This window comes from Archocentrus centrarchus, chromosome 10 (assembly GCF_007364275.1).
Source record: "Archocentrus centrarchus isolate MPI-CPG fArcCen1 chromosome 10, fArcCen1, whole genome shotgun sequence".
NCBI lineage: Eukaryota > Metazoa > Chordata > Actinopteri > Cichliformes > Cichlidae > Archocentrus > Archocentrus centrarchus.
Window position 1 is genome coordinate 5,246,154 of NC_044355.1, and position 16,607 is coordinate 5,262,760.

The 16,607-nt window shown below is 40.5% G+C and overlaps 1 protein-coding gene across 1 annotated transcript in view; it reads left to right on the forward strand.

The window, feature by feature from the left end:
- Window positions 1-16,607, forward strand: part of si:dkey-237h12.3 (teneurin-3) — a 122,722-nt gene that overhangs the window by 45,394 nt on the left and 60,721 nt on the right. The window contains exons 3-4 of the mRNA XM_030738766.1: window positions 1,881-2,106; window positions 10,230-10,468. Coding sequence (XP_030594626.1) covers window positions 1,881-2,106; window positions 10,230-10,468 — 465 coding nt within the window. The remainder of the gene's footprint in view (window positions 1-1,880; window positions 2,107-10,229; window positions 10,469-16,607) is intronic.

Sequence of the window (16,607 nt, forward strand, 5' to 3'; positions counted from 1 at the left end):
TTTCTGTGTTCCTTACTAGTCTGATTGTCCCCTCAGCTTCGTTCTCCTTTCCTGCTCATTGACATTTCACTGGTACACAAGTGCATGCTGATTACATGAAAGTGCTTCTGTTGAAAAGTGGAGCTCATGGGTGCTGCAGGCTCATACAGTGGAATTAGACCCAAAGGTGAAGTAAAACCAGCCAGTGTTGGTAGATAATCCACATTTCTATTAGCCTACTTAGCACTTTTCTAATAGAGCTCATAGTCTAGCCTGGGAGATGAGTGGGCTGTCTTGTGTTTCATTATTACTAAGTCATGTCAACCATATATTTTTCAAAGACTGGCACTGTAGCTGATCTCAGGCAATTAATGTGTTAGGATTCAGAACTGACTTTGAATTTGGTGGTTTCAGGTGATGAGAGGCTTGTGTCTGATTGGATCTGATAAAACTCTAATCATGGGCCACAGAAAGAAGAGGAAAAAAAAAAACAACCTTTATCTGCTTCTGATGATTTGCTTTTATGGACTTTACGGCCACATGCTGATGATATGTAATTGCGGTCGGGAATTAATTTTTGATTGTGCTCCTGCACCAGCATTGTGGCCTCTTGTCACTACTGCTTTGTTGCGTCCGTTTGTGTAACTTTCTGTCTAGCTGTCTGTCTTCAGGCGTATCTCCTCATTCATCTGTCTACAGATGAAAGTGATTTTCTAGAAATGTTAAAAAGCTGTGTGTATGTAGGTGCACTTTAAGCTTTTTCTTATGCAGCAGCAAAGTTTTTTCTTTTTTTTTTTTTTTACCTCAAAATTTTTCCCAGCTCTGAATGGCTTTCATGTTTCCTCTGAGCTATATGGAACTACAGTAAATGGCTCATTTGCCAGAATTGAATAGGTTGTTTTATGCATAGGGTTGCACACTGGAAAGTGAAAGCGCGTAGACAAGGATGCAGATTGCAAATTAAAGGATCTTTTCAAAACGATGACTTGAGTCCTTTTAATGAAGTTTTTCCTTGCAGCCAACAGAGCAGATTTTGGTCCTTGTATGCATTGTTGAGTAAGCAAAGGTTAAATCATACTTTGAAATTCAGGGTTCCTGTGCTGTAAATGTAAACTCCTAGTCTTCTAGGCTTCATAAAAAAATCATGCTGTCAGTGCAAAAACAACAGAAGCTCCCCCCCAAAAAACAACCAAACAAAAAAACAAAAACTCACACACACACACAACTCCCGACTTTCTCAATATTCTTCAGGCCCTCTGTAAGGCAAGAAAGACGATACCCATTTGGGGCTCATTGGAGCAAATCAGAATTGTCAGCACTGTGGGTTTTTACCTTTTAAACAGGGAAGATGGATAGATAATCACCACATGCCATTCTGGGGGCCAATTACACAGCTTTGTGTGAAATTGGAAAACCTGTTCTCTCAGAGCTCTAATGGATGTTCTGGTCATTAGTTATTTGAGAGTCTTCTCTGGCTGTAATCAAACATGAAACATTGCGTTAAGCGCCCATAAAAGAACAGCTGCCTCTCTAAGTGACCTTCTGTTTAAGAGAACCCAACTGTCAGCCATGTGGCGTTTTGTGACAATTATTATGTGTATCGCCATAAAAACAGTTCTTATTTCCTGTTTTTTTGCAGAGGTTGCATCTCATTTTAATGGCTTGCTCTTGGTTGTATTTACTTTTCTGGGTCTGTTAAGTGGCTCCGCACTGTCATAGCCTGCATATAAGGCAAATGCATAATCTTACCCATCTGCTCTCTCTTAACAGTCCTGTTTCTTCAGTCTGGGTGTAATTTTAATCGGCAAAATAAATTCTGTATTTTTTTAGACTTTTCCCACTATTAGAGAGACTTGAATTGATATCCTGATGCCTGCTTTTCTCTCTCCCCTCCTCGCCAGGTGACCATCTGTCAAGTCAGCAAGCTCCACCTCCTCTGCCACCAGCTCCACCCCCGCACAGGCAGCATCCCTCCATCACTTCCCTGAACCGCAGCTCACTGGCCAATCAAAGGAGCCCGAGCCCACCACCCACAGCCGGCCTGGCGGCTGACTTGCAGAGTACGGCGGAATGCGTCCAGCTGCAGGACAGCTGGGTCCTGGGCAGCAATGTGGCCCTGGAGAGCAGGTGAGTGAACCATGATGACCTACAACAGAAGTGGAAAATTCAGGTCCAGATGTTATACTTGATGTATTTTCACCACTTTATATACTGCATTTTTCATTTGAAAACCGAGGTAGTGGACGCAGGCGTGTGTGTGTGCGCTTTGCTGATTTAATTTTAATGCTTTTTGGTCACTTGTTTTGTGTGCCCTAAATCTGGTGACCTGTCTCATTAATCCTCTGGCCAGTTTGATGTGCTTTTAAGACATCAGCCCATATCAGAGTTAGCAGTGACTCACTCTGTCATTACTGAACCAGCAGTTTGGTTTTTTTTTGTTGCCAAAAATGAGCTTTATATTTGTGCCCATGCTTTTATCCCTTCTGCACATCTTTGTGATCATTTTAATGGTCTGCACTGGCCTATATACAAGATCAGTGTTGGAAGAAGGCGCTGGGTATATGGCAGTCTTAGTAGATGATAGTCTTAATGGTAGCCTGCCTCTTCCCCAAGACAACAGTGGGGATTCCAACAGCTGGGGCTGTGGAGAATTTCATGACACAAATTTTTAATAGCTGCTGATTTTTATTAATGTTTTGGTGCCGTTCCTACAAACATGAGAGGGTAATAAAGTGATGATGCACTCCAGAATTTAAGGATGGGTCATTTTGAGTGCACCTTTTATTAAGGTTATATTACAATGCTGAATATTTATGGCGTAATATAGTTATCTATATACCACTTTTGTCGGTTTTCAACATTTTGCATGAGTCTACATTTACAGAGCTGATTACTAAGTTGGAAAGACACACAATGAGAAGGAAAATGCATGATTAGAATGAAGTATGTGAATATCACAGAACTTGACAGCTATAATCAGAGAGGGTATAACTTAGCAAGAAACTTGGTAAGTAGCGTGTGTGTTATATCAAAATGTGCTGCGCAAGACACTATTTTGTCATAAGAGCTACTGCCAAGTTTCCCCCCCTGAAACATTAGTTACATCTTTCTTAATCAGTGAGCTCAAAATATCCTGGCTAATGAAGTGTGGTACATTGCGCTGTGACTCAGAAATGGCCTAGAGTAGATGATTGCATTCTAGCCTGATACTTCAGTGGCACAGTGTCCCCTTTCAGAGGCTTAGATGAATGTAAACTTTGAGTTTTGCGTGTGGCAGCATGGAGTAACAACCTCCTATGATCTGACTGAATCAATCGGGATACGTGGTGACAGTTTCACTTTCTCGGGAAGATGCGGTGATTGAATACTAACCGCACAATGACCTTGAGCTGTCTTAGCTGTATCGACAAAACAATATGTGCACACCTATCATCAGCTGAGGCATAAATCACTATCACCACAGTGGACTCTAAATCAAGTGCTTGTCAGTGGGTGGGAACAGGGGGTTGTTGCGAACCAACTGGGCCAAAAGGGAAGACCCCGTTCAGCACATAATTACAGATGTCAAGAAAACCACCAGGTTGGGAAATGTAAACAGAAGCTCAAGAAAGTATTCATTAGGCAGCCTTCAGGGGGTTTGGGGGCAGCAAAGTCCTGGCACAGCACATAAGAAGGTGGCCTAGAGTACCACAGGGATATGAATCTCTTTTGATTCCTCAACAGTGACTTGAATTTTATTTCTTATGGCGCATAGTAGACGTGGCCATATGTGCAGACAATAAATAATTCTGTACAAGGCAGTTGATTAAAAAAGTGTCAAGTATAAATCACAATGTTATGATCTTGTTTAATATATTTCCTGTGACATCAAGACCTCCTTGAAAATAAAGCACTCATTTGACAGCATTAGCTACTTTTACAGCAATTAGCCGTAATGAATTTCGTGTGTGTAACCTCCCATAAAAGTGTTGGGCTTCAAAGCACGAGTGCACTAATTTGACTCAATACCAACTAGCTTTCACAATGAATAGCTTTCAGTGTTCTTTAAAATGAGTGAAGTGCTGCACTCAGTAACTACTGCTGTAACTCCTGCTCATTATTATATGGTGAGCGAATAGCGCTGATCCCGCTGCGATTATACTGCCAAAGCTGTGTTAAAAATCAGAGTTTAAGTTTGGCTCATTTACTCCGGCAGTTTAAACATATCAAACATGAGCATTAAACAGATGAAGAAAAAGTCAAATGAAACTGTCATCAATCTGTTTTGCAACTTGGGCCCAGCTATAATTTGTGAGGAAAAACATGTTTATGATATACATCATAAACATCATTCTAGATGAGCTTTTGTTCTGCTTCGTGGCAATTAAGACCATTCAATTTATAGGGCTCAATTAGCTGGCAAGAGCATGCTCAGATTGCTGTTCGTTGCTGTTCTGAAGAGCTGAGGAGAAACTGAGATCTAAAAAGTGTGGAGTACCTTTAATAACCCCCCCTCCCCCCAGGTTTCCCTTACTCATTACTTGGCTTCACTTTTTTGTGTGACATTTTCAATTAGTAATATTCAATTGAATTTCATTGTAAAATGAACTGTCATGTCTCTTAAGAGACCAGCGCACATCTGGAGTAATTATTCTTGAGCAGTGCTTAATCATTTGGGTGATAAAGTATCAGTAATTTAGATGCCTTCATGGTGTAAGCTATAAGCTCTATACGTGTTCCACTGAATAAAATACAGGAAGGTGTCTGCTGTCCCATATGTCCTTTAGAGCACGTTTCAGCATTTTCTTTCCTTTTTTTTTTGCACCTCGTTTCAACGAGATTCAAGTAGAAAAGTCGTTATGACATTTCAGAATGATTCCTTTGAAGGCCAGCCTAGCCACACGTTGCAGTTATAAATGTACTGTCAATCCTCATTGGATTCATGTGTCATGGGAGTCCTTTGGTGAAATCAAATTATGTCTCAGCTCTAAAATCATCATGTGCTACAGTGTCCCTCGGATACTACATTTTCCTGATGAAAATTGGGCTAGAATTGTTCTCGAGGGGGTTAAAAAGAACTGCAGAAGTAATTCAAGAAGGATTTGGTTTATGAGTGTGCATGCAGAGTTGTTTGTGTGGGACGCACATGTAAATCATGACTCAGACAGTCATGCTTCAGATAACAAAGGAGAAAGGGAACTTTTTTTTTCCCCTTGTACAATAGCTGCTGTGTCATGATTGCACCAGGACTGATTAGTCATGTGTAAGACACCAGCCAACTAGCCCTTTGGAAGAGAAAGGAGCTTGCAGCGCTGGCTGGTTACCTGCCAAAGTGGATGCTGGTGTAGACAAAGTAGTAATCCTCAAGATATTTATTTTTTTTTTTTACTTTTTCTGCATGTTTTGCTTTTTTATTTATTTTGCCAACATCGTTAGTGCCAAGCACATTTCTGTGGTGGTTACAGGGTTCTGCATTATTTCCCTCTAGCCTTCATTTTAGACTAGTCTATAAACAACTGCTGCTGGTGCTCCTGGTGCTGCTGCTGGCAACATGTAGTGCATCTTTTCCAGATTTTTTATTTTTTTTGTAAAACATGAACAGTGTTACACTACAGAAAACTAGACACATCTAAAGAATATGTTATAAATTTAACCTGTGTGTCAGAATTGGGAAACATGCAAACTGTCTCAGACCTAGAGTTAGACTCTGAAAACCATATTATTATATATGTAAAAGCTGAGCTATCAAACCTATTCAGACTCACTAAATATGATAAAATCCATGTACTGTCTGTTGAGAGTAACTCAAGGTGGAACCACGCTGATCACATTGGTGACGCAAAAGTACATTCACAGTGCAGAGCTAGCTTTAACAGATTAGCACTTGCCTGCACACTCAGTGTTGAGAGGGCAGGTGCTAATCCGGAGGAGAGGCCATAATGGCAGCAAGTGTGAAAACAAGTCAATGCAATGCCAACCTGCATCTGTAGTCTTGTTTTTTTGGCCGTATTGAAAGCAGCCTGATTATTCCAGCTCTCACCTTGAAATGCTAATGCTAACACCGAAAGCGGCTAATGGGCAGATTACATATTCTGAGGGCTTCGATTTACATTGTTTCTAGTGTGCTCTCTCACCCCGACAGCTGGAGGTTAGCCGTAGACAAATCCACCCACTCGCTGTTTAGTCTTTTGTCCTCTATGAGGATTTTTTCAAATGCCATCATGATGACAAGCAATGTTGTGAGAGCAGAGGAGACCAGGCTGGCTGCTGCTTTTGTGTTTTCAGGCATCTCAATGGGACAGACAGGCGTGCACACAAACACATTGCGATCACACTGACACACAGCCATTCACCCGCTCTCTATCCCTTTCAGTCTCACACTCTCTTGATTGTCTCTTTTCCCTCTTGCTCACTCACAACACACCACATTGCTATCACTGGGGCTGGCTGGATTAGCATAGTAATGTGCCTTGTTGCATCACACTGGCTGTAATCAATTACAGCCGGTCATCCAGTGTCTATAGCCGCAGACATTTACACTGGTCCGCTGTTTGTTAATCATGTCCAACAGCATTTCATCTTTAGACCCCTTCAGTCTGCTCTTTAGAGAAAAGTGGGGGCAAACATGAAAACCATCAGCACTAGAATTACTGAAAACGCCAAATTCAATAAATGTCCGATATAAGAATTAGTTTTGGTAAGGGTCGTGCACACTCGTTGTAACAGCTTTCAGATTGACCCTACATTCTCAAGTACAAAGCAAAAAAGGGATTTAATTGATGGGAATATACCTGGTTTTCTAGTTTTAAACCGCTAATGGATGTGCCATATGTTCCTGGTAATTATACACTGATTAGCCTCAACACTAAAACCACTGACAGGTGAAGTGAATAACACTGATTATCTCCTTACAATGACATCTGTCAGGGGCTGGATATATTGGGCAGCGAACGAACAGTTCTTCAAGCTGATATGTTGGAAGGAGGCAAAAATGGGCAAGTCTGAAGATCTCTGAATTTTGACAAGGGCTAATTTGTGATGCCAAGAAAACTGAGTCAGAGCATCTCAAAAACAGCAAGTCTTGTTAGGATTTCTGGCATGTAGTGGTTAGTAACTACCAAAGGTTGTCTATGGAGGCACACATGGTGAAACTGCTCCAGGAAGCCTGCAGTGATTTACACACACACACACACACACAAAAAGCAGTTGTAGCACAAACTACAGAAAACTGTAATGATGGCTATGATAGAAAGTTGTCAAAACACACAGTGTGTCTCTCTTTTTCAAAGTACCTTCAGTTGGCACCATGGAGTGTGCATGCCAGTTTTTTGCCTAGAGGAGAGATGGCTGCAAGGTTTGTACTTTGAGAAGAAGACAGGCCAGTGCAGGCAGTGCTGGTGTCCACTGGCAGCAGTATTTACTGACAGCAGTGACCATTATCAGCAGGATAATGTTCCCTGCAACACAGTAAAATTTGCTCAGAAACAGTTTGAGGAACGTGACAGAGATTTTGAAGGGGGGTTGACCCGACCTCCAAATTCACAAGATCTCAATCCGATTGAGCATCTGTGGATTTTGTTGGAAAAACAAGTCAGATCTACGGAAGCCCCATCTTGCGACTTACAGGACTTAAAGGATCTGCTGCTAAGGTCTTGGTTCCAGTTTTCGCAAGACCTCTTAAGATGTCTTGTGGTGTCAACGCTTTGATGGATCAGAGCTGTTTTTGGCAGCACCACCACGCAGACTTGCACACTACTAAGCAGGTGGTTTTAATGGCGTGGCAGATGTGTTTATGTAGATTTGCATTGTTCAGTCAGTTATTCAAATAAACATTTTAAATAGCAGTACCATTTTTTTTGCTTTTAATAGTTGCAAAATGTTACTTTTTGTGTTTGTTTTTAGTGTCAACTGTAGTGCTGCCGTATAACTGATGTCTCTTTGTTGAGAATGGGAATATAATGCGCTCATAGCATTGCACGAATAAAGGACCCCACAGATTTCATAGGATTTATTTAGAGGCAAAACTGTCTCCATATCATGTACCTTTCATCTACCGTCTACCCTTTCAGCACACACATATACATACACATACACATACACATACACAAAGCCACAAGTCCATGTCTCTTTCTGTCTACCTCATCAGATTGCATCCACTTACACTTAACTCCCCCGATAGCCGTGTCTGTTTGCCTGTGTGTCTGACTACACGTCTGCCGCCTCTGACGTTGTGCAATTTTTGACCTCAATTCATACCCAACTGCATATTATAGACTCTGCCGCAGCTACAGTACAGATTGTTCCAGACTGAGCAGTCTGAACATGGTTGCCGATGCCCGTTGCATTGTCATTCCATTGGTGAAACCCCATAACCTTTAAATGGAATCCCTGTCTGATCGTAATGGCACGTGTCAATTGAGGCATCGAGGAGCCAGACGAAACAAATCTGACATTTGTTCTTTCAGTCGAGAATTGATCAGTGGATGTTTTACCTTAGAGATATGCTCGCAGGAGATGCAAGAAACCTGAAATCTAAGTGGCAGTGCTGAAATAGAAGCACTGTATTATGGTGACGGTTTATGATGCGTCTTCCTGTCGCATCTGTAAAAAACTGTACGCCGCTAATTAACTTTACATAGAGAGTAATATTCAGTTTGAACAAAATAATAAAGCCAGTGGTGAAAGAATAATTTTAGGTGCATTCAGAGCTTCCCTGAACCATGCAGCCCAGTGCTCATATTATATAATCAGTGAAAGTCTGATTATTATTAGTAAGTGTTACGACATGGATTTTCAGTCTTAACTGCTTGACTTCAGATTTTTCGCTCAATTAGCCGTTCTCAAGCTCTTTAGTACGGAATCACAGTCAGGATTAAAACAGCCTTTACAAAACTTACATTTGAGACTTCACAGATGCTGCACAAATAATTGATGAGCAAACACTGGTTTATCGGTTTATTGGTGTGTTTAAATTAGCGGTTACCACGGCAACCCCCTCCTCCAGGAGAATCTACATAACACATTAAAAAACACGACTTGTGGAAAACATTGTGTAGGACTTTTAGCAGAATGTGAGAGTAAGAAAGCAAATCTGTGCATTCTCTTGCCCTTGGTCTGTGAAATTTGACTAATTTAGCACATTTGCTAGAAGTGGCATTTAAATAACAATATTTTTTTTGTCTTATGTAAGTAATTGTTTGTTTGTGAGCCTGCATTTTATTGCTATATTAGTTTAGATGTTTGTTTTTTATTGTTTTAGTGTTTTAGTATTGTTTTTGTCTTGTCCTCTTTTATGCAATTTTTTTTCTTGCAATTTTATTGCACTTTAAGCACAAGATGTTCTAGTTCCAGTTGATATTAGGTGGTAGTACTGCACAGATATCTTCAGGTGTAATTTGGTTTGATACAGGTGTGTGTGTGTGTGTGTGTGTCCTTCATGCATGAGTACACATAAAGTGTTCATAAAGAGAAAAATCGTGCTATTCAGCTCAGCAGTTTCTGAACTACTAAACTACACAGGGTGCCTTCCATTTGGAGTTTACAATGCTGGTGTAAGAAGACATGTAATCATATTCCTTATATTTATTTTAACTCTATTTTTTTCTTCTTTATTTTAACAAAAAAATTGACATTTCAATAAGATTATACAGTTGAGGATTGGAAGAACATTTTCAATGCATGGTCAATCTGTCCAATTTCCCTGGCTGTCCACATAAGCCTGAAGGCATTTAGGTATTAATCTCTAAGTAGTGGCAAGAGTGGCAACAAGGCTTAATTCATTTACTTAAGAGCTTTTCACGTGGGGTTTAAAAGTTAATAGGACGATCACTCCGTAGTGCATTTGATTAAACCCTCTTAATTACCCCAGGTATAATGGGCTATTAGCAAAGGCCCAGTTGTAAAAGGGCAAGTGGGAGATGATTGTTTTTATGAGGCACTTCTTGTTCACCTTTTCCAATGTCAGGATTATACAGGATAGTAGATTATAACCCAGTTCCTCCTGTTGTGTGATCCACGTGGGAGTTGTAGTATTGCTGGGCATATTGAATTCTGGTGATTCTTTAGGTATTTAACTATTTAAGTTTAATTTGGAATTGCATATGACTGCTGGGGACCCATTAGACACAAAACCAGTAGCGAACTGGGATCTGTTACTCAGTAAAAGAACATTTTGACAAAGTTGGACACATAGTAGCTGAGGAAGAGTTAGGACCACTGACTGACTTTAATGCTGTTTTATTTTTCTTTATTTTTTTTTTCTTTTTTTACAGGCACTTTCTTTTTAAAACGGGCACAGGAACGACACCTTTCTTTGGCGCAGCAGCCCCTGGGTACACCATGGCAACGGGGACTGTTTACTCCACACCTGCGCGCCCTTTGCCCAGAAACAGCCTGTCCAGAGGGGCTTTCAAGTTTAAGAAGTCCCCCAAACATTGCTCCTGGAAGTGCACCGCCCTGATCGCTGTAGGCATAGCTGTGGTGCTGTCCATCATTCTCTGCTACTGCATAGGTAAGGCTAAGATTAGTACACTGCATTCTTAAATCAGAAAGGTTGTTTAAAAATGCACAATTACATTCTGGTGTAACAATTCTCCAAATGTACAGCTCTGTTTATAACTCAGTTTGCATTTTTTGTGTGTGTGTGTGTGTGTGTGTGTTAAAGAATATATAGTTTTTGGGAACAAAGGTTATTTCTTGGTGTTTTTAGGTTGAAAATAAAGTAGAAGGAGAATTTTATAAATGCAGGAAAATAAACTTTTTAATGACAGACATGGTGATTTGGTCATGAACCAAATATAAACTGAAAAAAACAAACTAAGAGATCTTCAAACAGTTCCACACTAACTAGCAAATGCTTCATGAATACATGGCTAATTAAAGCTTTGCTAAGGTATCTTTACACACCAAAGCTATTTCACAATTTAAATGTGTTTTTAGCACAAAATGTGTCCTTGAAATATATGTAGTTAAACAGAATATACCTTGAAGTGTGTATTTCACCAAAAAACTTGGCTAACATAACAGCAACGAGTAGCTTAAGTACTGATGTAATACTTCTATTACTCTGCTGTCACTTAATCCTCCCGATGTGTCTGTCACTTAGCCTAATCCTGTTTCTGTCTCTCTGTTTATAAACATTACCTTAGCTGCCACATTTTTTGACAGCATCTTTTCAGTGTCCTGTTATGTCTCAATTATTAATGTAATGATAGCTCCATACAGACAGCCATAACAGTGGTAGCAAGCGGTTGGGTCAGGTGAGAAGAAGAAAACGGGAAGATGGAACCACGGCATGAGACAGTGGACATTTGTGTCACAGATTTGGTCTCACTTTCAGTTGTGTTACACCCCTTCTTTTTAAAGCATTCATTTTAATGTATTCATGAACTGAAATATAGAAGCTCAAGTATCCAGATAGATAGAGACATACCTCTTTTCTCTTTTTTACCATGCATTTTCTCTATAAAATGTGCAAGTCTCATCGTTTCAAGGGTGCACTCGGACTATATTTCATCCATCAATTTTCTTCCAGTCATCTTTTTCAGGGTCGTGGGGGGATTGAAGCCTATCCTTGCTGCCATAGGGTGAGAGGCAGGGTACACCCTAAACAGATCGCCAGCCTGTCACAGGGCTAACACACCTACGGCCAATTTAGAATCACCATTAATCTAACCCGAATAACTGCATGTCTTTGGACTGTGGGAGGAAACCGGAGTACCTGTAGAAAACCCACGTGAACACATGGAAACCCAACACAGAAAGGTCTCAGCTAGATGGCAGATTCAACCCCAGGACCTTCTTGCTGTGAGGCAACACTGCTAACCACCGTGCCACCGTGCTGCCGCTCACACTATATTAGCTTTTTAAATACAATTGTCTTCCAAGCTTATCCTCCTCACACTCGTGTACGCACAAGGTTTTGCTGTTGATCCTGTTTGGAAGAAGCTCAGCAGGTGAAACTTTAATCTTTAAACTGCTCATATTACAGCGTTACTCAGGGTTGAATATCTTCAGTGAGGTCTAAAAGCAAGATTTCCCCCCTGATTCTCTGAAATAGCAATTAAGAGAAAATTCAGTCTTGACTGACAATATTTTTTGGAACCATACAATGTTTATCATGCACACATTTACACTGTTAGATGCCAACTGTTCCCATATTTGTAAATTTGAAATTAACCATCCATCTAGCTAGACTAAATTACACACCCCCCCCTCCCAGCTTTGCCACTGCATACTTTCTGTTATTGCCTGACATTACTTGTCACCCGATTACATGAAAACCAATAGTTTTTGTGCCAAAAGCAATGCATGTCTTTCTACTGTAAGGAGAGAAAACATGACTCTGTCATCTGCGTTGACATTTGACAACCTTTGGACAAGCCATTCGGTCAAATGGAACAAATGAGACGCATGCTGCCTAGTGTGAATGGAGATGGCGTGCCTCTTAATCTCAATGAAGTTTGATCTCCGCCAGCAGTGTTTCTGTTTTACTGCCTTCTCCTTTTTGCAGCAGTTGCAGACGACATGATATGATTCAATATCTGACTAAGCTCTCAGTCAGATATGCAGACATGCCATCAGTACAGTTTCCAGCAAGACATTCCTACTTGTTTCCCCTTGACAGGGGGGGGTGTGCATCATCCTCACACTTCTGATCCCCATCTCACAGACCGACAGCCCTTTCATATCTTTGGGGGTTTCTGTTAAAACGCAGGCATGTAGGGAGGTTCAAATGGGACAGATGGCAACGTCAGAATGAAACAAGTTTGGGAGCTAAACTCCTATAACAAAGGAAGCCGTTTTAAACTCTTGAAATTTAACCTTGGTCCACAAAGCCTTTGTTGTACTGCAGCTAAAACTTGTTTATTCTGTCAAACAGGAAATGCTTTTATCTCGGTCAGGAAGATAAACTAATGCTCATCTTTTAACCCTCCTTTGGGCATTATTTCCTCCAAGAAGGCTTTGGAATGCTCTGTTGTTGTTGTCTTTTTTTTTTTATTTTTTACAGCGTGTGTCAGAGCTGACTTCTTGCTAACCTTTATAATCTTGACCACAGCAATAAAGCTGTTACAGATTCATCTCTCCTCCTGCCCTCCCTTGTCATCCAAGCCCTTAATCTTTACACTGTGCCTTTCTCCCAGAGCGGATATATAAGTATTCATCCAGCTTGGAGGCAGGGGAAATGTGACACAGTTGTATAAGGAGAAATATGGCGATGTTGGGAAGATCCTATAACCAGTGTTTTATTGCTAAATAGAGAGGGAAGTGCTCTAGGAGGAGAGGTCATAAATGTGCTATATCAATATCAATATTCATAATCTCTTTATTGACTTACCTGTTTAGTTACTTGGTTGTAGTTCGTGATCTCATATCATAAAATTAAAATGAATGTCTACATAAATATTTTACCTTTGCGCCTCTGTGGAGAGGAATCAGTTGCTATTTTTGTTTGTCTCTTATAAGCTTCTGCTCATAACAGATCTGCAGAGTTTGCACTGGAAGAATGTGCAGAAACAGTCATTTGCTCAGCTGTTGTTGCTAACAGTTCAAGCAGATTGGATTCATTTACAACATTTTCATCCCAACAATCAGGAACTCGTTTAATTGTAGACCTGTCGAATGCTTGGGAATTGTATTTTTGGCCTGACTCCAGAGCGCGTGCCTCATCTCGCTTGGTGCGGAAATGTGTGTGCCGGTGTGTGTGTGTGCGCGCGCGCGCGCACGCACGCATGTGGGAGAGCGTGAGTTAAACAGATGCAGCCCTCTGCCACTTGCCTCAGGTGTCTGAGAGTGTTTCCACCACTTCCTCTCTCTTTCATCCACCGCCAATTTACCTGCCAGGTGCAATGACTCAAATAGCGACAATGTGCACTCATACTTTAATACTTTTCTGCTGTCAGCTCGCACAGTCCCATTGGTACAAAGGCAAGCTCAAAGACAAATACAGGCACACCTTCATCTGCAGCATGTTAAAATAGACTGTGTTTCTTGCACCATATTATTCAATTTCTGTTTTGTTCTGTAACTAAGGTTAAGATTTCCTTTGCAGTGATTTTTCAGAAACAACTGCAGTTTGGATAAAATGTTTGGTTTTTTTTTTTTAACTGAATACATTTGAAAACTTAAATCCTCACCAGCAGAACAGTCACGGAAATCGGACCCTGGCTGACCGACAACAGCAGCTCCTGCAATTCAAATGAGGCAAACCTGCTGAGATGAAGCTTTCGTGTTCTAGCTCTGCAAACTGGCCTGATTGGAAGGATTTGAGCGATTGTTCAGATATAGGGAGGCCAATCAGTACCAAGCCCAGGTTTAATGCTCTGATTGAATGCGGAGAGAGCGTGCGGATTTTTAGAAATGGAGTTTAAACTGAACTCCATAAACAAAGCATGTCTGATTATACTGTTTAAAATAAGTGTGGATGATAGACTTCCTTTAGCTTACATTTGTGTTTCAATGTCAGAACACTGTTGAAAATATATTAATAATCTTTTAAAAGGAAGCATGAGCTACTTTGTGCACCTTTTGCTTTGTGAAAGTGTATCTTATAGATTTCTCATTTAGAGTGAAAGTCATTCACTGAAACCTCGTGTCACAAAAAGAGAAAATCAATTTTGAGCTATTCATATAATTCCCTCAAAGGTTGGTTGATTTAAGGTGATGGCTTTCACAAAAATATACACAACAAAGCAGGAAGTTTTGGTTTTAACGAAGCTATAAGATCTACCAGAGAAAACTGGATTGCGCAGGTTCCTCCACCCAAAAGAAAAGCCGAGTCCTGTGGTGGAGAAGCTCCTGAGACACTAAGCTTTCTTAAATTGCCACAGGACCCAAAAAACAAACCTTGTGTTGGCTGGTGTTGTGGTATAGATATTGCTAAGCCATTTGAGGTTGATGGAGACACTATCCTAGAGAGCTGGAACATCTTAGGTGTACTCTGAGCTGCAGAGCTTATTTCAAGGAGTCCCCTGGGGACATTTGTGAAAGATGGTATGGGCAGGTTCGACCATCAAACAGCTGTAATTTAATAATTTTGAGGCTGTTGAGCTCCAAGTTGTTGCTGGCGTGCTGTGACTCCAGATTAGCCCCCCTTTCTCTCTGGTAAGGTGACTCATTATTTTTGGTGATGTTAGCCATTAGAATAGTTTCACCTGCATATTTTAACAAGTATTTAAGATGTTTTCTACTGCTTTATGTTAGAATATTATAGTGCTATAATTTGCTTGAATTAATTTTATTATTTTATTTTTTACCTATACACAAGAGAAGCATGTAATACATTATAAATACAGTATTTGTCTGGTAACAACACTAGCAGGAATCATAAGGTGTGGGAATCTGCTCTGAGAGTAGCCGGGGGAATATTGGATGTGGATGTCAGAGCTCAAACAAGCGTGTTGCAAACTTACAAATTCAGCCTCTTATTCATCGTCCATGTAGATGTTCCACGGGGCAAATTTTGACATCAGCGATTAGAAGCTAGCTTTTCCAGCTTCTTTCTCAGGAAGAGAATTTCTCATGCTTCCATAAATATTAATTGAATGGACCTAGGCTGCAGGAATAACTTATGCAAATTTATAAATTGAGGGCTATTCACCTCAAAGCAATTTGTTGATGAGGTAAGTAGGGATTCGGGCCCCAGTGTGCTGAGAGCAGAAAAGAGGGAAGGGCTCTTGGTGATTCTGTGGTGCCTCTGACACACAGGAGCACACCACCACACACAGTTTCCTTTCTGGTGGAGGGTTGGTGATGCTGGGCACAGGATTGCAGCGCCCAGAGGTTCTGCGTCTATCGTGATAAATATATCCTACAGCCAGGAGCCAACTGAGTCAAGATTTGTATAAAGATTCATTTATTATTTTTTGATAAGTGGGAATAAGTTTTGGGTTTTTTTTGCCATGCTAGCAGCATGTGACCCATAGCTTGTCAGTTGGTCAAAAGTGGCACCGCTTTGCTCCAACTACCAAATCGTTTGTCTTGAAATTTGACAGAAAGACATGAATCATCCTCACAGGATGAAGAGCTTTTAGTCTTCCTGCATCGAAATGTTTGCATTTGTGGTTCTGAGTGAATCACATACAGTAATATTTGCTGCAGAGAATCAGGATCCCTGGGGGGGGGGACTTTGAATTCTATGGCTGTTAATTGGACTCTATCATTGTGTTAATGTTTCATTATGTTGATCCTTTTTTTATGAGCAAATCATCCATTTCTAACATTTCAGTCCATAATGCCAGCAGATAATCAGGGTTTATAAACTGTAATCGCTTTTTGCCCCCACAATAAAGTAACTGTTAGTTTAATCAGGACTGTGAAGCTTTCTGGATGTTAAGGTGCTGATCAATATGGATGCATGAGATTCAGCGTCTCCTTCAATAAAGCACGCTATCTCCTACCAGTGAGTGAGATTTTTTTAAATTTCATTTTCCCAAATACTTAATGGAAAGACAAATTAATACTCATGGGGGAAAAAAAAAGTTATGCTAACTTTTATTTTATCTGCTTTTTTATGCACTTAATCATTTTTCAAAGATTATGTCCACCAATATCTTTTTTTTCCCCTTTTTTTTCTGGGCAGAGGGTGTTTCATTTTAGGTTAATGCACCGTGTCCCCAGCTGAGCCTTGCAATTTGGGGCCCAGCTTAACA